The sequence below is a fragment of the Saimiri boliviensis genome, chromosome 15 (genome assembly GCF_048565385.1).
Source record: "Saimiri boliviensis isolate mSaiBol1 chromosome 15, mSaiBol1.pri, whole genome shotgun sequence".
NCBI classification, from domain to species: domain Eukaryota; kingdom Metazoa; phylum Chordata; class Mammalia; order Primates; family Cebidae; genus Saimiri; species Saimiri boliviensis.
The window spans coordinates 72,044,725-72,071,177 of record NC_133463.1 but is presented as its reverse complement, the minus strand read 5'-3'; the positions used below and the strand labels follow the sequence as shown (position 1 = coordinate 72,071,177).

Genomic DNA, 26,453 nt, shown 5'->3' with positions numbered 1-26,453 from the left:
TTTCAGAAATGCTTGTTACCAACCTATGTCTTTTCGACCAAGAATGTTGATAGTAGGAGAACCAGGATTTGGGCAGGGTTCTCACTTGGCACCAGCTGTCATTCATGCTTTGGAAAAATTTACTGTACATACATTAGACATTCCTGTTCTTTTTGGAGTTAGTGCTACATCCCCTGAAGAAACATGTGCCCAGGTAATTTCTTGGTGCCCAAACAAAATAGAACACAAAACAGCCTTCCAGGGACAAAAGCTAAAATTGCCTAATTTTTTTTTGTATTATGTTTTTTTGTCTTTCAGATTTGTAACTTCAGGTTTACAAAATAGAATTATGCATGATTGCTTAGTCATTAAAAAGAATGAGTTTAAATCCCACATTCACCCTTAATATCTTTGTGACCTTAGTAAAGTTGTTAGATCTCTCTTATTTCCCCATTTGGAAAATGGAGATGATAGTACTTGCCTCATATGGCTGTTGTGAGAATTAAATGAGTAAAGTACTTCAAATGGTGACTGCTCCTTAGTTAAGTACTCAGATACGCTGCAGTTTCTGTTTTGGTATTTTTATATTAACTTTTTTTAACATAAAAATATTTTATATTTGTAGTTTTGTTTACTTTTGATTACCACAACAGAAAAATCTTCTAGATTTCTCCAGCTGTTTTCTAGTTGCTTGCAGAAATTGTTTTCCAAAAAAAATGAAACTTTTAAACAACATTTAAAAATAAGATTGTGGGATTTTAGAGAAGCGTTTTAAAGACTTGAGGACTTTATGTGATACTTCTGGGAGGTTAAATGTTGTTTCAAACTAATAGAACTAGCATTATTAACATGCTGAGTCTAACTGAATTTGTTTTGTTCCCTACATACTAGGTGATTCGTGAAGCTAAGAGAACAGCACCAAGTATAGTATATGTTCCTCATATCCACTTGTGGTGGGAAATAGTTGGACCGACACTTAAAGCCACATTTACTACATTGTTACAGAATATTCCTTCATTTGCTCCAGTTTTACTACTTGCAACTTCTGACAAACCCCATTCTGCCTTGCCAGAAGAGGTAATTTATGTAGGGGGGAGTCGTTATACTTTAAAAAGAGAGCTGTTTGTACCAAAATAATAGTAACTTATTGTAAAAATTCAAATGCTGCGGAAGTGAATTAAAGGGTAAGTTTTCTTATCGCAGATACCATTGTTAACTATTTGCTATATGTGCTCTTTGGGTAATACGGTATATGTATATGTATATATTAAGGATACCTAAGTTTTTTCTCTTAAAAAATGGGGTTTTATGGGGTTGTATAATATATACTATTCTGCAATTTGCTTAATTCACTTAACAATAAATATATCTTGGGTATTTGCTAATGCTTAAGTCTCTTGAAGAGCTTCATGGCTATTCAAAGTCCTGTTTCAAGTTTTTTCCCTGCTGAACTGTTATAGTGAGTATATTTTATTTAGTATGAGCACTAGTATATGGATTTCTTTAGTATTGATTCCTAGAAGTGGAATAGTTGTAGCTGAATCAAAGAATATTTTACATTTACAAGTTTTAACAAACTAAATTACTCATTCAAGTTTGTACCAATTTAGACAACTGCCAATAGTGAACAAAAGGCCGTGCTGCTTCTGCCTGGAATACTCTTCTCTTAAATACTTCCCTGGCATCATTTTTTACTTTTATTTCTTTTTTTTTTTTTTTTTTAAATTTCATTTTTTACTTTTCTCAGATCTCTGCTCAGATAACACCTCAGAGAGGTCTTCTTTGATCAGCATTTCTCAGTAATAGCAATAGCTCTTTTGCCTATCACACTCCTTTCCCTTTTTCCTGCTTTATTTTTATTGCCCCCTGCCATTAAATATTGATTTGCTTGACTCTCTTTCTGCTACCAAAATGTAAAGTACATGAAATTAGGGACTTTTTTCACCTCTATGTCCATAGAGCACGTAACAAGTATATTATAGGCTTCTCTATATTTTCTTTTAATGAATGAATTTGTAGAATGGTTTGTAGTTTTTAGAACACTAATAGAAAGATCAGCCCAAATACTTTTTTTTTTTTTTTTGGGATGGAGTTTCTTTCACTCTTGTTACCCAGGCTGGAGTGCAATGGCGCAATCTTGGCTCACCACAACCTCCACCTCCTGGGTTCAGGCAATTCTCCTGCCTCAGCCTCCTGAGTAGCTCGGATTACAGGCATGCGCCACCATGCCCAGCTAATTTTTTGTATTTTTAGTAGAGACGGGGTTTCACCATGTTGACCAGGATGGTCTTGATCTCTTGACCTCGTGATCCACCCGCCTCGGCCTCCCAAAGTGTTGGGATTACAGGCGTAAGCCACTGCGCCCGGCCTTGCTCAAATACTTATTAAAAGAATATTTGTTGAGTGCTTATTTTCTACCAGGCATGGTTCTAGGCACTAGGGATATATCAGTGAATAAGATAGACAACAATGTATGTCCTTACACGTATAGGGCTAACATTTTAGTTGAGAGGGGGAGAGAAGTTTTTAAAGATATATAATATTATAGTGGAGAAAAGTTTAGCTAAGGGGTATCAAAAGAGTATGGGTAGGTCACAGTGTGAAATAGGCTAGATAAGGCCTCAGTAAGAAGATACTTGGCCAGGCACAGTGGCTCACAACTGTAATTCCAACACTTCAGGAGGCTGAGGTGGGTGAATCACCTGAGATCAGGAGATCAGGAGCAGCCTAGCCAACATGATGAAACCCCATCTATACAAAAATACAAAAATTTGCCAGGCTTGGTGGTGTGTACCTATTATCCCAGCTACTCAGAAGGCTGAGGCAGGAGAATCACTTGAACCCAAGAGGCAAAGATTACAGTGAGCCGAGATTGCACCACTGCACTCCAACCTGGGCGACAGAGTGAGACTCCGTCTCAAAAAAAAAAAAAGAGAGATGATATTTGAGGAAAAACGTGGAAAAGCTAAGGTAGTGAACTATTGGAGTAGGTGAGAGACAAAAGGTCCTAGCAGAGGAAAAAGCAACTGCAGAGGCTGTGAGGCAGATCTGTGTCGGTCATGTTGGAAAAATAGCAAGGCCAGGGTGACCTCAGAGCAGAGTGAGAGAGGGGCAATCTAGGAGGAAAGGAGGCCAGGGTTATCAAGGGATCAGATTGTGTCCCTGATGGCTCTGTATAATAATAATTGACTATGAAACCTGCATAAGGAAATGAATTCATAGAAAATGAATATTACATATATATTATAAACTCTTTGAGTGGGGAAGGTCCTTAAAGGTTTTCAGTTTATTTAACTATCTAATTTTATATTCTGCACTGTCTCCTTAATGTGGATATTGCACTGATGTTGAAACACTTTCTACACTCTTGTTAGCTCTGACTCTTAAAAGTCAACTTACTGGTGGAGGCTTTCATTTTTTATTTTAACTTAGAAACGGGTCATGCTAATCTTCTATATTATTCCAATTTTAGTATATGTGCTGCTGAAGCAAGCACAAACCTTCCACTTCTTAATCTCCATTTCCCAGATTGCATATAGAACTTGTCTAATACATGTTCATCATGACAAGTCTTTGTATATTTAAACCGTCTTTTATGTCTTGCTGACCTAGACCTTTTCACATTAAACAGGATATGGTATATTCATTAGGACTATTAATAAATTAGAACTTTATTTTTTACTCACTTTAACAATACTAGGCAGGTTGATTACATTGGCAGGTTTGTCTTCTGCTATGCAGTCATTCAGACACTCAGGCTGAAAGATACTGTCTTACTTTCTTTTTCTGGAGATAGAGTCTCACTCTGTTGCCCAGGCTGGCAGTTCAGGGATGCCATCTTGGCTTACTACAGCCTTAGCCTCCCGGGTTCAAGCAGTTCTCCTGCTTCAGTGTCCTAAGTAGCTAGGATTACAGGTGCCCGTCACCATGCCCAGCTAATTTTGTATTTTTAGTAGAGATGGGATTTTACCGTGTTGGCCAGGCTGGTCTTGAACTCCTGACCTCAGGTGATCCTCCTATCTTGTCTTCCTAAAGTGCTAGGATTACAGGTATGAGCCACCACACCTGTCTTCTTATTTTCATCATGTAGCCTTCCAGATCACTTTCATTCCAATCAACGGAAAGGACTGGCTCTTGCTTGTGCCTGATGTGGAAGTGGTGTAAATCATTTTCTCTCATATTCCATTGGCTAAAGCTCAGTCACGTAGCCATACTTCATTGGAAGAGGGGCTGGGAAATGTGAAGAGCCCTGTGCCCAAGAACAAGAATACAGATTGTGATAACAGCAGGCTTTGTTACACAGCACACCAGGTTGTAGTTTCTTCATAATTCTAGTCACTCTCCTGATCTCCTGAATGTCTTTTTTTTTTTTTTTTTTTTTTTTTCTAGTTCTTTTGGAAGGCCAGAGCCAGAATGAATGAAGTACTCTAGCAGTGTTCTGATTAATACAGTATAAAGAAGGATTGTTAGCCATAATATTACTGGTTTATTATTCTATCAACTAAAGCTATTAATCATTTTCAGATTTGAAATAAAGATAATGAATTTATGATCTGAGCAACAAGTAAGACAAACTAGGCGAACTTCCTTGATACGGATGTGGAGAGGTTGAAAAAATGTTAATCATTTTAATCCGGGGAAACTTTGTCAAGGACGTGGAAATTCTATACTAAAAGATCTTTTCTTAAAGGATAGCTTCTTTCTTTTTTCCAATGTTTCCTAAGCATATAATTGTAAACTGAATAAAATATTTTAATACCACATTCTATAAGTAGGGAAGAATGGGCCCGGGACTAGGAATTGCTGCCCATTTTTATGAAATGAATAGTCCATATGCATGCAAATAAGCAAGCCTTGTGTAGCTGTCAGTGATTTAGTGATACTGTTGATATAACATTAGACAATACTATATAAGAAATACTGTATAGTCCATTATTAGGCACATTAAAATTTGTCCATCTCAAAACTGCAGTCAGAAAATAGCTCTCTATATGCAAGAGCACAAGTGGACTCAGGCCAGTATGGAAAGATGAGAAAGAATGCTGTTAGCAGATTAGGAGTTTTAATGAATCCATGAAACACAAAGTAGTGAGGATTAGATTAATAAAGATGACCATAATTCACAGCATATGCATGAAAGGACTGTTTTGAAAGCCAAAAGTGGCTTCTAGCTGAGGAAAGAGCCTTTGGGCTGGGTGTGGTGGCTCACACCTGTAATCCCAGCACTTTGGGAGGCCAAGGCAGCAGATCACTTGAGGTCAGGAGTTTGAGACCTGCCTGGCCTACATGACAAACCCCTATCTCTACTAAAAATACAAAAATTAGCTGGACATGGTGGCACACACCTGTAGTCCCAGCTACTTAGGAGGCTGAGGTATGAGAAATGCTTGAACCCAGGAGGTGGAGGTTGCATTGAACAAAGATCATGCCACTGCACTCCAGCCTGGGTGACAGAGCAAGACCCTGTCTCAAAAAAAAAAGAGCCTTTGGACAACCCTGGAGTAATTGACTTTCTTCCACTTCCAGTCCCTGTACCAAGCAGTAGTCAGCAGGGTGGTTGTGCCCCAGGACTAGTATAACAGAGCTTATATATGACTGCTGATATCAGGAGAAATGGGGAGCGCTTGTGCCCACAAGACAAATTATAGGCACGTTTCTACTTCTAGTATAGACTAGCTTTCATAGTCACTGGAGATAGAAGCTAGAGAAATAGCACCTATGGACAATCAGAAATTTTAAAAGCAAAGATGTGGTTATAAATAAACATTTGAGGAAGGACAACCTCATGAATAATGTCTGTGTGTCACCAACAAACCGTGACAGATAACCAATTGGAGACAAATGAAATAACCCCTGTAAAAAGGAAATAAAGTTCTTTATAGGCTGAGAAGGGAGCAAACACAGATGAAGAGCAAATTAGCAAAGTGGAAGATCATGAGACCAGTAATTCTTACAGTATGTGATACAAAAGTACAAAGACTTGAAAAGCATGAAAAAATAAAAGAAATGGAGGAGATAGGTTAAGGTCTCATGGGATTTATGGGAGGTAAAAACAAGAAGTGTAGGAAAGTATTCACATGATAGAACAATTTGTTCAGTTAAAGAATACCATAAGTCTTCTTGATTTAGAAGTATTCTTAAGATGTAATGTGTTCCAAGTACTGAGTACTACTGTAAGATGACTATAGTTAACAAAATTATATAGTTCTAGGCTGCGCAGTGGCTCACGCCTGTAATCACAACACTTTGGGAGGCCGAGGCAGGCAGATCACCTGAGGTCCGGGAATTCAAGACCAGCCTGACCAACGTGGAGAAACTCTGTCTCTACTAAAAATACAAAATTAGCTGGTCATGGTGGCGCATGCCTATACTCCCAGCTACTCAGGAGGCTGAGACAGGAGAATTGATTGAACCCGGGAGGCAGAGGTTTTGGTGAGCCGAGATAGCACCATGCACTCCAGCCTGGGCAATAAGAGCAAAACTCCACCTCGAAAAGAAGAAAAAGATTGGGGCTGGGCGTGGTGGCTCACACCTGTAATCCCAGCACTTTGGGAGGCCGAGGCGGCTGGATCACGAGGTCAAGAGATCGAGACCATCCTGGTCAACATGGTGAAACCCCATCTATACTAAAAATACAAAAAATCAGCTGGGTATGGTGGCGCGTGCCTGTAATCCCAGCTACTCAGGAGGCTGAGGCAGGAGAATTGCCTGAACCCAGGAGGCAGAGGTTGTGGTGAGCCAAGATCGTGCCCTTGCACTCCAGCCTGGGTAACAAGAGCGAAACTCTGTCTCAAAAAAAAAAAAAAGGAAGAAAAAGATTATATAGTTCTGAGTAGCTAGAAGAGGGATGTTGAATGTTTCCAATACAAAGAAATGATCAGTGTTTAAGACAGATAATGCTAATTACCTTGATCTGATCACTATACGTTATATGTATTGCAACATCAGTATGTACCCCATGTACAGTTATTATGTCCTTTTTTAAAACTGATTTTCAGCTCATGAATTTGAGATCAGCCTGGGCAGGACAAGGAGACCCTGTCTCTACAAAAAGTTTAAAAATTAGCTAGGTGCGGTGGTGCGTGCCTGTAGTCCCAGCTACTCAGGAGGCTGAGGCCAGAGGATTGCTTGAGCCCAGTTTGAGGTTGCAATGAGCTATGATTGTGCCACTGCAATCCAGCCTGAGTGACAGAGGGAGACCCTGTCTCTTTAAAAAGAAGAAAAAAGTAAAAAGTAAAATATTATGAAGTCAGTTTCTTTATTAATTGTAGTGTGGATTCTTGAGTTCTCATGATTTTTAGTTCCTAATCTATTGTAAACATGGTTTATACATAAATCCAACATTCTTAAAAAACTTGTTTAAAAAATAACTTATTATACAATTTAGATTGTCATTTAAAATGTGTATAATAACCTACTGTATTAAATGACTAGCACATGCATTTCATAAGCATGTGTGTATATATACTGCATGTAGCATTTCATATGCATGTGTGTGTGTATATATACTGCATATATATATATATGTTTATATGTGTTTATATACTGTACAGAACTCCTGGACATATGATGGGTTTATCTGGGCATAACCCAATTGTGAGTGGAGGGTCATACTGAATACATATCACTTTCATGCTGTTGTGAAGTTTAAAAATCATAAATTGAAGCACTGTAAGTTGGGGATCATCTGTATATATGATATAAATTGCGTTTATTTTCCTTTTTAAGGTGCAAGAATTGTTTATCCGTGATTATGGAGAGATTTTTAATGTCCAGTTACCAGGTAAAGAAGAACGGACAAAATTTTTTGAAGATTTAATTCTAAAACAAGCTGCTAAGTCTCCTGTATCAAAAAAGAAAGCAGGTTAGTTTCTATATCAAAGTTAATAATTTTGAGAAAGTGGTAATGAAATAGTTAATGGCATTGACATGTGTCTGGTAACACAAGCTCAAAACCTCACTCATGAGGTTGATGTATTTACTGCTTAAAAATCTGTCCTTGACTTAAGCATCTCCCTAGAAAATAAAAAAAAATTTTTTTTTAATCTCTATGCTTCCCATTAAAATGGACTTAAAGTTTTAAGGTACACAAGGTCTTTGATAGCATAGCCCCAATCTGTCTTTCTAAGCTCATTTTGGGCACTTGTGTTCTGCTCAGCCCTCCACGCCCCACCTTTTTTCTTATAAAATACTATCTTATTTTTTGAGACAGGGTCTCACTCTGTCACCCAGGCTGGAGTGAAGTGGCATGATCACAGCTTGCTATAGCCTCAACCTCCTGGGCTCAAGCAATCCTCCCACCTCAGCCTCCCAAGTAGCTGGGACTGCAGTCTCATGCCACCATGCCTGACTAAATACTTATTTTCTTAGTATACCTCATTTATTCTTGATTATAAAGACTTTCCTTACTTATATGGGCAAAATGAATGGTTTCTGCCTTTATGACCCATCATACTTTTAAAATACTAATAATATGACATTACAGTGATATAATTATGTCTCTTACTCCCTTTGTAGTTTGTCAGCTCAAATGGCAGAACTCTAATACTCCTTTTTTTTATCCTGAGTACTCATTGTATATCTATTTAAACAAAATAACCTTTTGTTATATTTGAAATATATTATACATTTTTATTAGTTCAAAGCTAGTAAAGAAGGCATTTTATAGTTAGAATATTTTTGTCCTGGAAATAATGCATTTTCAAAGCTTAATAGCCTCTTAAATTATCTTAAAATGGAACAGAGGTGATGACTTTTAGGAATTAGCATTCCAAATTACAAGTTACTAATGATTTCTGGAGGGGATATAGGGTTAGAGATTATGCTAGTACTTTGGGATTCCAAATCTTTGGATTCCTGGAATATTTATAGAAGATAATCCCTCAAATCCTGGCTCTGTTTTCACTAAGTCACTTGTCACCCTCAATATTATGGAGGAATAGTAACTAAACTTTTCCATTCATGTGAAGTTTTGCAGGCTTTGGAGGTATTACCGGTAGCACCACCACCTGAGCCAAGATTACTGACAGCAGAAGAAGTGAAACGACTAGAAGAACAAGAAGAAGATACATTTAGAGAACTGAGGATTTTCTTAAGAAATGTCACACATAGGCTGGCTATTGACAAGCGATTCCGAGTGTTTACTAAACCTGTTGACCCTGATGAGGTATTAATTTAATCTTTGGATCAAATGTGTTCTAGACCATAATACATCACAATCAGAGGATATTTGAAGAGTGTATGTGGTTCTGCCCACACTCTGAACTAGTTTCCTCTGTTTGGAAGAATGTACCAGGTTAGTGTCCTAAGCACATGGAGACTTTAAGAGCAGGATGACACATTTTCCTTTCCTGCAGACAACTACCTCAGTTTGCCCAACCTAAACATTCTAGAAGTAATTGAGAATGTCTTATTTTATTTTATTTATTTTAGAGATGGAGTTTTGCTCTTGTTGCCCAGGCTAGAGTACAATGGCATAATTTCGTCTCACTGCCGCCTCCACCTCCTGGGTTCAAGTGATTCTCCTGCCTCAGCCTCCCAAGCAGCTGGGACTACAGGCATGTACCACCACGCCTAGCTGATTTTTGTATTTATAGTAGAAATGGGCTTTCTCCATGTTGGCCAGGCTGGTCTTGAACTCCTGACCTCAGGTGATCCACCCGCCTCAGCCTCCCAAAGTGCATGAGCCACCACACCCAGCCTTTTTTTTTTTTTTTAAGAGTTGGGGCTTCACTGTTACCCAGGCTGGAGTGCAGTGACACAATCTCATCTTTCACTGCAATCTTGTAGAGATAGAGTCTTTCTATGTTGTCCAGCCTAGTCTCAAAGTCTTGGCCTCAAGCAGTCTTCCTGCCTCAGCCTCCCAAAATGCTGGGGATTATAAGAATGAGCTGACCAAGAATGTCACTGCCACATGATATTATTATGACCTCCACAATTGGAAAAGATCTGGAGAGCCAGATCTTAAGTTGCCCTGAAGGACTGGTGGCAATTGGATGAGGAAAGAATATAGGATGCTACTGGAGAATACAGCCGCCCAAGAATAAGAAACAAATACAAAACACAAATAGTCTTAGATGAAGTCAAAGGTTTTATGTTAAATATAATCTCTTACATATTTATTCTCTATCCCCTATAGTGCCTGGCAGAGAAACTTGACTCACATGTTATATTTAGAGTTAATTTTGTGATCTGGTCATTTGCTTGAATTTTAGGTTCCTGATTATGTCACGGTAATAAAGCAACCAATGGACCTTTCATCTGTAATCAGTAAAATTGATCTACACAAGTATCTGACTGTGAAAGACTATTTGAGAGATATTGATTTAATCTGTAGTAATGCCTTAGAATACAATCCAGATCGAGATCCTGGAGGTGAGCATTAGTGAATTTTTTTTCAGGGGGATGGAGTTAGGGGGCAGCTAACACTTAGGGTTGATTTTTGTGTCGGGTGCCATATTATAAACATAACAAAAATACTGATTAATCCTCACAACAACATTATCCCCATTTTACAGATGGTAAAAATGAAGTTTAGAAAGGTTAAAAACATTGCTCAAGGTCACACTTCCAGGAAGGGGCAGAGTGAGAATTTGAATGCAGTTTTCTCTCGTTCCCAAATCCCCTATTTTTAACAGTTATAAGATATGTCCTCTAATGTCTCATATAGGATGAGATGGCTTGTTTTCTTTGTATTTCAGTGCTGTTCCTCAAATAATATAATAGATAATACAATAGGTTTAAAAGTATTTTATTAGTTAATCCAAAAGCAATATAATATAGTGCTTACTAATAGTAATATTTAAAAAATCTAGTCCCCCATTTCCTTTCTCCAAAGGTGGACGCTGTTAAGTTTGATGATATCTTTTCGGACTTTCTCTGTGCATATACCCCTTCTGCTCTCACCTGTCCCCTCTGTTCATATAAAATTTAATGGATATAATGTGTGTTATTTGGGTGGTGGATACCCCAAAAGCCCTGATTTCATGTGCAGTCTGTGCATATAACAAAATTACACTTGCACCTCATAAATTTGTACAAATTTTAAAAAATAATAAAATGTATAAAGTAAATCATTTTTAATGTTATGTTTGTTCTGTATCTTGTCCATTTCCAAGAAATGTTCTTTCTTAGGTGCTTATTTAATTTTCTGATAGCTTCCTGTTCTTATGGATGTAGTACTCTTTTTTTTTTTTTTTTTTTGAGACGGAGTTTCGCTCTTGTTACCCAGGCTGGAGTGCAATGGCGCGGTCTCGGCTCACCACAACCTCTGCCTCCTGGGTTCAGGCAATTCTCCTGCCTCAGCCTCCTGAGTAGCTGGGATTTCAGGCACCCGCCACCATGCCCAGCTAATGTTTTGTATTTTTAGTAGAGACGGGGTTTCACCATGTTGACCAGGATGGTCTGGATCTCTTGACCTCGTGATCCACCCGCCTCGGCCTCCCAAAGTGCTGGGATTACAGGCGTGAGCCACCAAGCCCGGCCTGGATGTAGTACTCTCTAACTCTTACCAATGGATAAAAAAATACATTTTAAAAATAATTCTGTTTTCTGTATTAATTTCTCCTCCAATACATTGGCTTTTTGTTTTTAAATTGGTAGTGCTTATAAGTTAGACTGATTAGCACAGGGATCTACTGAAACTTTCTTTAACAATTGAAAAGCTTACTTTTCCGCCCAGTCCTCTAGCTCACCTTCCCTAAGCATTTCCCTATAGTTCAGAGTTCTGGAGTTAAGCAGTGGGAAACAGAATAGGAAGCTGAGAACACTCCTTCATTGTATATAGGAAGACGGAACCAGGTATTCAGGAGGCAGAGGGCTTTCTCTGTCACATTGCAGTCATGCTGCTGCTGCTCCCTTTCTGCCTGTTGCAGCAATCTAAAATTATCTCAGGCTAGTGGTGTCAAATGTTAGCAGACATCAGAATCTCCTAAAGGATGTCATAAAATACAGATCACTGGACCCCATCTCTAGGGTTTCTGATTCTGTAGGTGTGGGCCCTGAGAATTTGCATTTCTAATGAGTTTCCCAGTGTCATTGATGCTGCTGGGTTCAGGAAGCACTACTTAGAGCTTGCCCTGACTTTCTTCAGGCCCGTATGCCATATTAGAAAGCCCACTTCAACATTCCTAATGTGATGTAGCTATTCCTATATAACCTGGGAGTGAATTTTGCAGTCTCTTGGCTTTTGAGGAGTATCGATCTGGCAGTTCAAGCAATCCTACATTTGCTTATTCCGTCTGCTGCCTCAAATCATATTTTCTGTTGATTCATTCTTTTTTTTTTTTTTTCCTAGTATTTCAAAGGGATCTGAACACGACAAGAGCAGTAAAATTGTTTGGGTTTAGTCTGCCATGTTGAATCAGATGTTCAGCACATTAAGATTAGCACCAGAAAAAGAATAGGACAATTCCAGTAACTTACTATTTGTGGTAAAAGTCAAAAGGAATTGTAAGAGCTACTATCTTAGCACAGTATGCTGCTTATTTTTGGTATATTAAAAGGGGGGAATTAATTATATTTTTTACTCATTTCATAGACCGTCTTATTAGGCATAGAGCCTGTGCTTTAAGAGATACTGCCTATGCCATAATTAAAGAAGAACTTGATGAAGACTTTGAGCAGCTCTGTGAAGAAATTCAGGAATCTAGAAAGAAAAGAGGTAGGAAAATGATTTGGTGTCAGAAAAGGATGCTTCAGATGTATTGAGTATTTTCAGTTAATCCTTCATGTAATTTTGAAATCCAGAAATCCTTTTGACATCCCACATGTCTATTTATAAGGTTGTAGCTCCTCCAAATATGCCCCATCTTACTACCATGTGATGCCAAAGCAAAATTCCACTCTTGCTGGTGATAAAAGATCAGATCCAGAGCAGAATGAAAAGCTAAAGACACTGAGTATTCCCATGGCTTGCAGCACTCCTGGTAAGTACTCGAGTAGTTTTCATTTATGAAATTGTGACCTTTGTTCTTTTGTAATGTTATTAACTTTGTTCCTCATTTTCCTCATTTGTGTTAATGCAGTGAATTACACTGATTTTGTTACTATTAAGACAATTTTACATTCTTTTTTTTTTTTTTTTTTTTTTGAGACGGAGTTTTGCTCTTGTTACCCAGGCTGGAGTGCAATGGCGCTACCTCGGCTCACCACAACCTCCGCCTCCTGGGTTCAGGCAATTCTCCTGCCTCAGCCTCCTGAGTAGTTCGGATTACAGGCATGTGCCACCGTGCCCAGCTACTTTTTTGTATTTTTTTTAGTAGAGACGGGGTTTCACCATGTTGACCAGGATGATCTCGATCTCTTGACCTCGTGATCCACCCGCCTCGGCCTCCCAAAGTGCTGGGATTACAGGCTTGAGCCACCGCGCCCGGCCAACTTTACATTCTTGAAATAAATCCAAGTTTATAATGTACCACTTGCAATCCAAAAGTTCACCGTCTAATTGTGAACTGGTATCTGTAAAAAGTTCACCATCTAATTTGAAACTGGTATCTGTAAATTCTGGTCTATTCCCTACTCCCCCTTATCCTTAGAATGTAACTCCACAGGTTAGCAATTCAAAGCCTGTAGGGTTTTCTAAGGCCCCCCTTCCTTGGCAGACTTTTAATTCCAATTTTTGTTCTTTAAGCCCCATCATTGTCAGACCTGCTCAGCTTCTCAGGCTCTGTTATTCATTTGTTTTCCCAGATTTTAGCACCATAATTCCTCACTACTTTATCAGATGTGTGTTAAGGTTAGGGTTAGCGTGTTTGCTGGGGTTAGAACCTTCACTTAATGTATTGCAAGTTTGTCTAGCCTCAGGTAATTGATTTGAGATAGATAAAGAATAAGCCCTTCTTTTGAAAAATTGGGAGGAGGCAGCTGGGAAAGGAAAGATACCAGAAGAAAATTAGCAAGAGGGCTTCACTACCAAAATGCTCACAGTCAAATCAACTTAAAGCAAGAATATATATGTATGGAAATTAGCTCCCTTAAAACAATCAATTATTTGATATATACCCAACAGGATTATATTTTATATCCACCAAAAGGCACATCCAGGAATATTCAAAGAAGCAATATTCATATTAGATTGGTACAAAAGTAGTTGTGGTTTTGCCATAAAAGGTCGTCGTAACACTGAGTAATTCAAATGCCCATCACCAATAGAATGGAAAGATATAAATGATTATACACTGAGAATCCTTAAATGTCAACTACATACAACAGCATAGATGAACCTCCCGAACAATGCTGAGTAAATCCTAGACACGTTCACATGTGACAAAATTTTAAAATATATATTTAAAATTTTTATGTATGTATGAAGTAAAAAATGGGCAAAACTAATCCATGGTGTTATAAATCAGGATATTGTTTACTTTTTAGGATATTATGACTAGAATTAGAATAAGGGTAACTTTGGAATGTTAGTATATGTTCTGTTTCTCAATCTGGGTGCCGATTATGTGAGTTTCTTCTGTTTGTGGATATTCATTTCATGTTTATGTTCTGAGTCCAATTGACCCTTGAATAATATGAATTTGAAGTATACAGGTCCACTTACATGTGGATTTTTCTCAAATATCTTGGAAAATATTTTGGAGATTTGCAACAGTTTGAAAAAACTTGCAGATGAATCGCATAGCCTAGATAGTGAAAAAATTAGGTATGTCATAGATGCATACAATATGAATAGACAGTAGTCTATTTTATCACTTACTACCATAAAATACACACAAATCTATTTTTTAAAGTTAAGATTTATCAAAATTTGACACACACACAGATCATACATAGCACCATTTGCAGTCAAGAGAAATGTAAACAGATATAAAGATTCAGTAGTAGATCACAACTGCACAAAATTCACTGTAGTACATGACTGTACTACTGTAATTTCGGAGCCACCTTCTGTTGCTGTTGTGGTGAGCTCAAGTTTCATAAGTATCTGTTTAAAATGATATGTGATGCTAATCATCTCCAAGTGAGCAGTTGGCCAAGTAAAAAGTGATCTTGTAGTTCTCAAGTATTTTTTATAGCGTTTAGTACAGTACCAGAAACCTTGAATAACACCATAGGACACACAGGAAGTACCACTAGTAATGATGGAAGTACTCCCAAGAAGCAGAGAAACCTTCTAAGATAAAGTTGAATTGTTTAATATGTACCATAATCGCTTCTCGGCCTTTTGGCTAAGATCAAGTGTAATATGTACCATAGATTGAGGTCTCCAGCTGTAGCATCTTGCCCTTTCAAGACAAATGAATTCAGTGTAAGGACCATTGTGAAAAATAACAATAATAAAAGGGGCCAGAAATGGTGATTGACGCCTGTAAACCCAGCACTTGGAGAAGCCAGGGTGGGTTGATCACTTGAGGTCAAGAGTTTGAGACAAGCCTGGCCAACATGGTGAAACCCCATCTCTACTAAAAATGCAAAAATTAGCTGGGTGTGGTGCCAGGTGCCTGTAATCGCAGCCACTGGGGAGGCTGAGGCACAAGAATCACTTGAACCCAGGAGGCGGAGGTTGCAGTGAGCCATACTGTGTCACTGTACTGCAGCCTGGCCAACAAGGCGAGACTCTCATCTCAAAAGAAAGAAAAGAAGGCCAGGCACAGTGGCTCATGCCTGTAATCCCAGCAGTTTGGGAAGCTGAGGTTGGCGGATTGCCTGAGGTCAGGAGCTCAAGAGCAGCCTGGCCAACATGATGAAACCCTGTCTCTACTAAAAATACAAAACTTAGCTGGGTGTGGTGGTGTGTGCCTGTAATTCCAGCTACTCGAGGGGCTGAAGCAGGAGAATTGCTTGAACCCGGGGTGCAGAGGGGTACAGAGTTTGCAGTGAGCTGAGATTGCACCACTGCCCACCAGCCTGGGCAACAGAGCAAGACTCTGTCTCAAAAAATAAAAGAAAAGAAGGAAATTTGTCACGCCATTGTTGCAGCTACACCAGCAGATGCAAAAACTTTGTACTTTCCGTGAAATACCTTTTGTCTCATACTGAAAATGCAGCTTTAATCTGGACGCAGGATTGCTAAGAAAGGTGTACCTGTAGACTCTAACACAATTCAAGAAAAAATGAAGTCATCATATGACAAAGCAGAAGGAATTTAATGGCAGTAAAACATGGTTTGATAATTTTAGAAAGAGGTTTGGCTTAAAAATATAAAGACAAGATAAGCAGCTTCTGACAACCAAGAGGCAGCAGACAAGTTCCCAGACACCATTAATAAAATCACTGGACAGAGGCCAGGCACTGTGGCTCATGTCTGTAATCCCAGCACTTTGGGAGAAGCCAAGGTTGTAGGATTGCTTGAGGCCAGAAGTTTAAGACCAGCCTGGGCAACAGAGCAAGACCCTATCTCTTAAAAAAAAAAAAAAAAACAAGTAACTAGCCAGGCATTTATAGCCCTAGCTTCTTGAGATACTGAGGCAGGAGGATCACTTGAGCCTGGGAGTTCAAGGCCGCAGTAAGCTATGATTGTGCCACAGCACTCTAGCCTGGGTGACAGAGCAAAACCCTGTTTCAAAAAAAAAAAAAAAGAAAGAAAAGAAAAAAAAATAACTGGAGGAGAAAGGTAATCTTTCATTCTCCTTTGTCATTTCTGCTACTTAAAAGTTTTACCACTTCTTTCCAGGACTACTGCTGTGTGGTTATGCTACATCTAGTCTAGAATATTTGACCTCTCTCTGTACCTTAGTTTCTTCTGTAAAATGGCAATGATAATGGTAGCAAAATTCACTGGGTTAAAGAGAAATTTTAATGAATAAGCATGCATAAGGGGCTTAGAAGAATTCCTAGTATATGCTTCATGCAGTGGCATGTGCCTATAGTTGTAGCTATTCAGAAGGCTGAGGTAGGAGGATTTCTTGAATCCAGGAGTTTGGGGTTGTAGTGCGCCATGACTATGCTTGTGTATAGCAATTGCACTCCAGCATAGGCAACATAGTAAGAGAGTTTCTAGTATATGATAAATGCTCAATAAGTGTAGCCTATTTCCATTTTTGCCCTTCTTCCAGTCCATTTCTCATACTGCTGCCAAAGTGATCTTTGCAAAATGCGCATCAGACATTATATCAGTACCCTCCTTAAAAGTATTCAAGATAGGCCGGGCGTGGTGGCTCCAGCCTGTAATCCCAGCACTTTGGGAGGCCGAGGCGGGTGGATCACAACGTCAAGAAATCGAGACCATCCTGGTCAACATGGTGAAACCCCGTCTCTACTAAAAATATAAAAAATTAGCTGGGCATGGTGGCGTGTGCCTGTAATCCCAGCTACTCAGGAGGCTGAGGCAGGAGAATTGCCTGAACCCAGGAGGCGGAGGTTGCGGTGAGCCGAGATCGCACCATTGCACTCCAGCCTGGGTAACAAGAGTGAAACTCCGCCTCAAAAAAAAAAAAGTATTCAAGACAAAGTCAATATATTTTTATTTTTACCATTTTATCATCTGGGCCTTACCCACTTCTGCGTCTCACAGTATATTCTATTCTGGTTTCTATATTTTAACCATACAAAATTAGTGTGGTTTCTCACTATTTTTTTTTCTTTTAGTTCATGTCTTTTATTAACTCAGTTACTTGTCTTATGGTTTGTTGAAGCAGTAAGTCAGACAACATTTGCCACAATAATGTCCGTCGAAGTGGCTTGCCATAAACACTCCAGCACTACATTCATCAGAAGGGCACTCTCGATGAAGGCGACTAATTTTGCCATTCTCATCCACCTTAATAATATTTCAGGACAGCCAGCTTAACCTTCTTTCTCTTGTGCTTATTCTTCTTGGGAGTGGTATAAGACTTCTTCCTTTTCTTAGCACCACCATGGAGTCTCAACACAAGATGAAGAGTAGACTCCTTCTGAATGTTGTAGTCAGACAAAGTACATCCATCTTCCAGTTGCTTGCCAGCAAAGATCAGTCTTTGCTGATCAGGAGGAATGCCTTCCTTATCCTGAATCTTGGCCTTTACATTTTCTGTAGTATCCGAGGGTTCAGCCTCGAGGGTGATGGTCTTCCCTGTAAGGGTTTTCACAAAAATCTGCTTTTCAGTGGCAGCCCCACCTGAGGCACAGATGGCGGATCGAAAAGCAGTTTCTCACAATTTATCCTTTCATATATCAGGGTTTTTTTTCACTCTGAATTTTAGAAAATTGTTGAATGTTCTTTCATCATTTTTCTTTAAATTTCTTGAAGCTCAGTTGAAGAGAAAAATTCGCAAAAAGTCAAGATGGTACTTAGGCACCATAAAAAAGCGAAGGAAGATTTCACAGGCAAAGGATAATAGCCAGAATACCACAGATCACAAAATTGAGAGTGATACAGAAGAAACTCAAGATACAAGTGTAGACCATAATGAGACGGGAAACACAGGAGAGTCTTCAGTGGAAGAAAACGAGAAGCAGCAAAATGCCTCTGAAAGCAAACTGGAATTGAGAAATAATTCAAATACTTGTAATATCGAGAATGAGCTTGAAGACTCTAGGAAGACTACAGCATGTACAGAATTAAGGAGAGATAAGATTGCTTGCAATGGAGATGCTTCTAGCTCTCAGATAATACACATTTCTTATGAAAATGAAGGAAAAGGTAAGTCTTTTCAAATTAAAGTAATTTACTAATTTTAAAAGGTAGGCCGGGCGCAGTGGCTCAAGCCTGTAATCCCAGCACTTTGGGAGGCCGAGGCGGGTGGATCACGAGGTCAAGAGATTGAGACCATCCTAGTCAACATGGTGAAACCCCGTCTCTACTGAAAATACAAAAAAATTAGCTGGGCATGGTGGTGTGTGCCTGTAATCCCAGCTACTCAGGAGGCTGAGGCAGGAGAATTGCCTCAACCCAGGAGGCGGAGGTTGCGGTGAGCCGAGATTGCGCCTTTGCACTCCAGCCTGGGTAACAAGAGCGAAACTCCGTCTCAAAAAAAAAAAAGATACTGCAAAGTTTCTAAAGAACTAATTGCATCTCAGCTTATTGCTTTTTGCTTGCCTTTCAGAGCACAGGTGTGTGTTAATTAGAAAACAGTAGCATTCTAAAACCTAAAATGCAATAAAATATATATATTAAAAAAAGAAAGAAAACAATAACATTATCTTTACTATTGATCGAGTAAGGATGTTACCAGCTGTGGCATCAAACAGACCTAAATTTGAGCCTCCAATTCTTTTTTTGTTTTTGTTTTTGTTTTTTGAGCCTCCCATTCTACTTAGTAGCTTGTAACCTTGGGCAAGATACTTAACTTGTTAGCCCATTTGCTTATCTACAAAATTGGGGTGGATAGATAATTGCTTGGTAATGAGATATTTTGAAGATTAAATGTAACAAACTAAAGCATAAGATACCGTTTCATTTTTAAGCAAGGTAAGAGTGCTTTGATTTTTGCTGAGTGGTATGAACAACTCTTATCCACCCCTTTCATTTTTATATCCTTTATTGTAGGTTAAGTCCAAGATTATTTATATTTACTCCACTGATCCTGCTCCCCAAATTTTCTATTTAGAATTGTCCTCATTTGAATCTTCTGGAGCCCTTGACAGTAAATTTGTTTGGATTTTAGAAATGCCAAATATTATTTTAGTCATACAAAGCAAAATCGTGGATAATGGGGCCAAAAATTTATTATGGTCAATAATAAGTATTGGCTTTTTTTTTTTCCCAGTGGGTAATACACTGAATGCAAGCCTTTTGCCAGGACTTCTTTGACATGAGTTCTGAGTATATTTGAGTAATTAACAATAATAGACTAGGAAATACTTTCTAGTGTGAATATATAAGTGTTAATCTTCTGGCTTTATAATATGTTTTGGTTTGAATCAAAGTTTTATTTTTCTTTTATCATAATCTTTTTTAAAAAGAACACTATTTAGTGGGACAGGTTCTTGCTTAGATACCAAGAAATCTGGGTTCTTGTCCTGTCTCTCACAACAATTAGGTATATATCCTTAGAAAAATCTCTTCAACTCTCTTGGCCTTATTTTTCTCATTTTTCAGTGAGTACATTGTTCTAAATCAAGGATCAGCAGACTTCTTTAAAGGACAAATACCACATAGTTAAATACTTCAGCCTACACAGGGGCTTATACAATCTTGGTCTCTGTGGCAACTACTCAACCCTGCTGGGAAAACTGTAGGTAATATTGATGTAGCTGGGTTTGTTTATTTTTTTATTTGTTTGTTTGTTTGTTTTGAGACAGAGTCTTGCACTGTCTCCCAGGCTGGAGTGCAGTGGCGTGATCTCTGCTCACTGCAACTTCTGCCTCCTGGGCTTAAATGATCTAATCTCCGCCTCCCAAGTAGCTGAGACTATAGGTATGCACAACCACACACAGCTAATTTTTTTTTTTTTTTTTTAAGAGATGGGGTTTTGCCATGTTGCCAAGGCTAATCTCCAGCTTCTGGACTCAAGGGATCCGCTTGCCTCGGCCTCCAAAAGCGCTGGGATTACAGGCAGGCTGTGTTCTAATAAAACTCAATTTACAGTGGTAGGCCACATTTTGACCATGTGTGGCATTTTACAACCTTGTTCTAGATTATCGAGTTCCCTTCTAGCTTTTCAGTTCTGTGTGTCTTGTGCCAGAGTAAAAGACATTCTAACCTGTTGAGAATCCCCTTGAAACACTCAGTATGCGACATACTTCTGAAACTGTCCTTAGTTTTCAAGTGTGTGTGAGTGGTGGTATCTCAGTCTTACAACAGAACAAGTTAATAAGCCAAAATTGCTGTTTATGTTCTTAGTAAACATGCTCTATTTAATCTGCCTGATGTTATTTATTTTAGGCATCATAATATTTATGGTGGACCAAATAAGAGTTATTTAATTTTTCATTCTAGAAATATGTGTTCTGCGAATGACTCGAGCTAGACGTTCCCAGGTAGAACAGCAGCAGCTCATCAGTGTTGAAAAGGCTTTGGAAATTCTTTCTCAGCCTACACCCTCACTTGTTGTGGATCACGAGCGATTAAAAGTATGTATATTGAAATCATAATGCTTTTACTCTGCAGATGAGTAATCCCTAAACACTGGCCTCTGACTAGTATCATTCTGGCTAAATGGGATTTACATGAAAAAGTAAAACTTTTTCTTCCTCCAAGCTTCCCTTTATTGTTCTTCTCCTTCCCCTGTTCCAAATTAAGAATTAGGTCAGGCACAGTGTCTCACACTGGTAATCCTAGCACTTTGGGAGGCCCAGGTGGGTGGATCACCTGAGGCCAGGAGTTTGAGACCAGCCTGGCCAACAGTGTGAAATCCCATCTCTACTAAAAATACAAAATTAGTTGGGCATGGTAGTAGGCACCTGTAATCCCAGCTACTTGGGAGGCTGAGACAGGCGAATCTCTTAAACCCCAGGGTGGAGGTTACAGTGAGCCAAGGTCACACCACTGCCCTGGGCGACAGAGCAAGACTCCATCTCAAGGGGAAGAAAAAAAAAAAAGAATTATTACTATTATTTTTTTAATATAAAATAGATTTTTAATTCTTAAAAAATAGGTAAGTCTCACTATGTTGCCCAGTCTGGTCTCGAACACCTGAGCTTAAGTCATCCTCCTGCCTCAGCCTCTAAAATTCTAAGATTATAGGCATGAGCCACCATGCCTGGCCCCAAATTAAGAATTATATCTAAGGATCTGCAGTAGGAATCAGAGGGAAAATAGCTAAGTGATTCTGATAGCTGCTAGGTTATCTGTTGCTCATCATTCTTTTCCCCTGCCTGTTCCCCTAAATTCAGCTTTCATCTGAACCACTGTAATAAAGTGACATCCTAATAGCTAATAATACTTGATTTTGCTAAACTGAATTCTTCCTGCTGTATCTGTAACACTTGACACTGTGGATGACTCTTCTCCTTGACTGTTGTGTCCTTAAATCATCCTTGCCTTCAACTACTTTTGTAAGCTCCTCAGGTATTTTCTGACCATTTGCTCTATGTTTCTGTACTTTTGGAATAGCCATCACCTTTGTAAGCATGATCCTACATCTGGAACAGCACACCCTGGCACACCTAAACAGTCTTATCTCCTCAGCCAACAACTTGGATGCGTTACGGTCACCTTAACATATATTTGAAATAAGATTGATTTCTTGCCCTTTTCCTTCAAAACTAAAACACTTCGCATCCCAATTCCAATTTACCTATTTTATTTTGGCCACATTTTAAGGCTGAGAACATTATACGTTTATCAAAGATACATTATTTGTAATATAGATAAGCGTTTTGGCATTTTAGAGGGAAATCTTCCTTAAGTACAAAGTGAACCTATTAGTACTAATGAACTTAGGAAAGCCTGTCTCTTGAATGTAGCAGAGCTAATAAGAACTTGATGTCTACACTTATTAGAGAAGGAAGCAGCAGTATTCCTGGAGCAGTTTCTCTGAAAAAACTAGTTTTTCTGAAAAAAATCTATTAAAAAATATGTGTGGAACTAAAAGCCCATATAAATCTCATGACAGTGAAATGGCATTCCTAGTGCTGAAATAAGAAGTTGTTGGCCGGGCGCGGTGGCTCACGCCTGTAATCCCAGCACTTTGGGAGGCCGAGGCGGGTGGATCACAAGGTCGAGAGATCGAGACCATCCTGGTCAACATGGTGAAACCCCGTCTCTACTAAAAATGCAAAAAATTAGCTGGGCATGGTGGCACGTGCCTGTAATCCCAGCTACTCAGGAGGCTGAGGCAGGAGAATTGCCTGAACCCAGGAGGCGGAGGTTGCGGTGAGCCGAGATCGTGCCATTGCACTCCAGCCAGGGTAACAAGAGCGAAACTCCGTCTCAAAAAAAAAAGAAGTTGTGTATAAGTTCACTATGTTATGTTGTTTAGGGTTAAGAGTAGCAATTATTATTCTTAATTTTCATAAATCTTACAGCTTTGTTCTGTTCAATGTACATATATATCATTCAGAGTAAATTAAAGAAATTCATTACTGAGACTTTCAATTTTTACTTTTTCTGATAATATGACCCATCAAAATGGACTATGTACAGTATATCCATTAGGAATGCAATAAATAATGGCCTTTTATGAGAGCATATACTTGCTATAGAATGATATGCATAAAGGCTGTAGTTAGAAGTGACTGTATTAAATTGCAGGGGTTTTTCTTTTTTCTTTTTTTCTTTTTTTTTTTTTTTAGGATGGGGTTTCACCATGTTGGCCAGGCTGGTCTTGAACTCCTGACCTCAGGTGATCCACCCACCTCGGCCTCCCAAAGTGCTAGGATTACAGTTGTGAGCCACCACGCCCGGCTAAATTGCATTTTTTAACATGCTGATCTAAATTATTGGACCCGTACATTGTTTTGATGACCATTAATGGCCATTTTAGTTGGTTTTTACTTAACTATAATCATGTGTTTTTGTTAATTATGAGATAATGATCCTACTACAAAGCCACTGGGGAAAAAAAAGAAAAAAAAATTAGGAGGCAATGGCAGCATATCCTGGTATGGCCAGACTTGAAGAATTAGAAATCCAGTAAGTCCGCCATTTGAGTCATGAGAAAAAAAACACTTAGCAGATGGAAAATCCTTTTTATATAAGAACCCTGAAGTGGTGAGGTAGTTCACCATTTATATAGTATCTTTTTTGGTTTCAATTAAGAAAATTAGTTAAAATACTATCATAAAATATGCAAAAAAACTTTGCTTTGCTCTTATTAATCTAAATTGAGGTTACTTTAAATTTGTTTAGAGATGCTTATGGCTAGAGTTAAAATTGGCAATCCCCTCAGCTGTAGTTTTTAGAATAGGGTTACTCAAGGTCAAAGCCAGGATTATAGATAGAGTTAACTACATTGAAATGTCAGAGGCTGCCCTGTGTCATCAGATGGCTTGGTCTACCCTCCATCAGGCTTATAACAATTCCCAAAACCTTTAAATTAAATATCTTGTCTGAGGAAGTTTCTCTCTCACACATATTGACACTTATATTTTCTTCTAGAATCTTTTGAAGACTGTTGTTAAAAAAAGTCAAAACTACAACATATTTCAGTTGGAAAATTTGTATGCAGTAATCAGCCAGTGTATTTATCAACATCGCAAGGACTATGATAAAACAACACTTATTCAGGTAAACTATTGAGTGGAAACTTTTTACAAATGCTCTTATGGTCACATTAATGAATCACTTATATAGGATTGTTGAGGCTTTATCTATATAAGAAACTATTATAAGAACCTAAAGACCATTTTTCTATTTCCAAAACTGATGTCCCATTCCATAAAGACCATTTTAATACATGGATTATGAATTATTTCTAAGTACAAGTGAGCTTAGTATTTTTTCCAATATAGAACTTCGTTTGTATCTGTCTGTCTGCCTGTCTGTATTTATTTATTTTGAGACAAGTCTCTGTCACCCAGGCTGGAGTGCAATGGTGTGATCTCAGCTCACTGCAACCTCCGCCTCCCAGGTGCAAGCGATCCTCCTGCCTCAGCATCCCGAGTAGCTGGGACCACAGACGCATGCCACCATACCCAGCTAATTTTTGTATTTTTTGTAAAGATGAGGTTTCGCTATGTTGCCTAGACTGATCTTGAGCTTCTAGGCTCAAGCCATTCATCCATCTCAGCCTCCCAAAGTACTGGAATTACAAACATGAGCCACTGTACCCGGCCAGTAGTTTGTATCTTTAATAAATAGTGGAACATAAACTATGAATACTTTTTTTGTCTCTGTGTATTAATGAAGAATAATAGCTGCTTTTAAGACTTGTTAGCCAGGTACAGTGGCTCATGCCTGTAATCCCAACATTTTGGGAGGCCAAGGTTGGTGGATTGCTTGAGCCCAGGAGTTCAAGACTAGACTGGCCAACATGATGAAACCTGTCTCTACTAAAACTACAAAAACTAGCCAGATGTGACATGCACCTGTAGTCCCAGTTACTTGAGTGGCTGAGGCATGAGAATCACTTGAATCTGGGAGGCAGAGGTTGTGGTAAGCTGAGATCAAGCCACTGTACTCCAGCCTGGGCAACAGAGTGAGACTCTTGTCTCAAAAAAAAAAAAAAAAAAAAAGATTTGTCTACTTAATCTTTATAGTAGGTATTTGGGTGTTAGAGCATTAATATTTATTTTTGAGACAGGATCTTGCTCTGTCACCCAGGCTGCAGTGCAGTGGCAAGAACATAGCTCACTGTAACCTGGAACTCCTGAGCTCAGGCAATCCTGCCTTAATTTTCCAAGTAGCCGAGATTACAGGCAAGCGCTACCACACTGGGCTAATTTTTAAATTTTTTGTAGAGATGGAGGTCTTGCTATGTTGCCTAGGATGGTCCCAAACTCCCAGCCTCAAGCAGTCCTCCCACCTCAGCCTCCCAAGTGCTGGTATTATCAGGCAGGAGCCAACATGCCTAGCCTTATTATTATTTTTAATGACAGATCATTTGACTAGATAGAGTGCTAAATTTAAAAAAATAGATATTACTTACATACACGTATTATTTGTAACTACAAAATACAAAAATGATACCCATTAGTTTATATATATACATAATAGTATTTAGTTTACCTACTAAGGTATGCTATGTAGTAATAATATATATAATATTGATGCCTACAAAGGGTAAAACTCTTTAAATACATCAGTACCTTGATTAATACTATTTGAATGTAATATAAGAGGAATGTACCCCATACTCACTTCAGAGTTATTTAAATAATGAAGTCCTCTAGGGAAAATCAGGTTATGTTTATGTGGCAGTTTTAAATATTGAACTAAATGTTTATTTTCACTATCAAATATATACATGAATATTAATATTCTTAAGGTTGTTTACTGAAAAACAAAACAGTAATGAAACGTTTCTTTAGCTTATTCCATATTGAAACATACTGTTTTCTCTTCCTCCCCCTTATCTAGAATATGGAGCAAGAAGTAGAAAAATTCAGTTGTTCCAGATCATGATGTCATGGTATCAAATATTCTTTATATTCAATTCCTATTTAATTCATTTTTGTTATGTCCGCCTAATCGATGTAGTATGAAACCCTGCATCTTTAAGGAAAAGATTAAAATAGTAAAATAAAAGTATTTAAAGTCTCCTGATATTTATGTACATATTAATATTAATTTCATATGTAAGATAACTGATAAATATTGGAACTTTGCTAGAACAAGGCCCTGTAGTAATAGTTGGAGTTTTGCCAACTCTTAATAAAGTTATTTTGGTAACTAATGTTTTACGGCACTTAAGAGTAATTAGCAGCATTAAATTTTTTTGTATTAAGCACTTTTAATTTTATCCTTCCTAAAAATAGTTTATTGTATCCAACAAGAAACTTACCTAACCATTGTGTCCTTCCAATCTTTTTTGTCATCTTTGTTTTCTTTAATGCCCGCCTCCCATCTGCCTTTAGATTCCCTTGTCTTCACTTAAAAGCCAGAATGCAAGTCATGATTTGTGGGAGGGCTCTTGAATAACTTCTGGCTGCACCACAATTCTGTACTTAAGTATCACAATTATTGTTTTTGAGATAAACATTTTTATAATTCTAATTTGGGTTAA

General features: G+C 38.4%; 1 protein-coding gene and 1 pseudogene across 1 annotated transcript in view; one reads left to right on the top strand and one right to left on the bottom strand.

Moving 5' to 3' along the window:
- The window catches only part of ATAD2 (ATPase family AAA domain containing 2), a 69,585-nt gene extending 43,607 nt beyond the window's left edge, over nt 1-25,978 (top strand). The window contains exons 18-28 of the mRNA XM_003933091.4: nt 7-193; nt 871-1,056; nt 7,708-7,843; nt 8,949-9,145; nt 10,194-10,353; nt 12,518-12,640; nt 12,762-12,905; nt 18,155-18,547; nt 20,786-20,919; nt 23,888-24,016; nt 25,808-25,978. Of these exons, the coding sequence (XP_003933140.1) occupies nt 7-193; nt 871-1,056; nt 7,708-7,843; nt 8,949-9,145; nt 10,194-10,353; nt 12,518-12,640; nt 12,762-12,905; nt 18,155-18,547; nt 20,786-20,919; nt 23,888-24,016; nt 25,808-25,852 (1,834 nt within the window). The 3' untranslated portion in view covers nt 25,853-25,978. The remainder of the gene's footprint in view (nt 1-6; nt 194-870; nt 1,057-7,707; nt 7,844-8,948; nt 9,146-10,193; nt 10,354-12,517; nt 12,641-12,761; nt 12,906-18,154; nt 18,548-20,785; nt 20,920-23,887; nt 24,017-25,807) is intronic.
- Nucleotides 17,537-18,053, bottom strand: LOC120362160 (ubiquitin-ribosomal protein eS31 fusion protein-like; annotated as a pseudogene).
- Nucleotides 25,979-26,453: the final 475 nt, after the last annotated feature.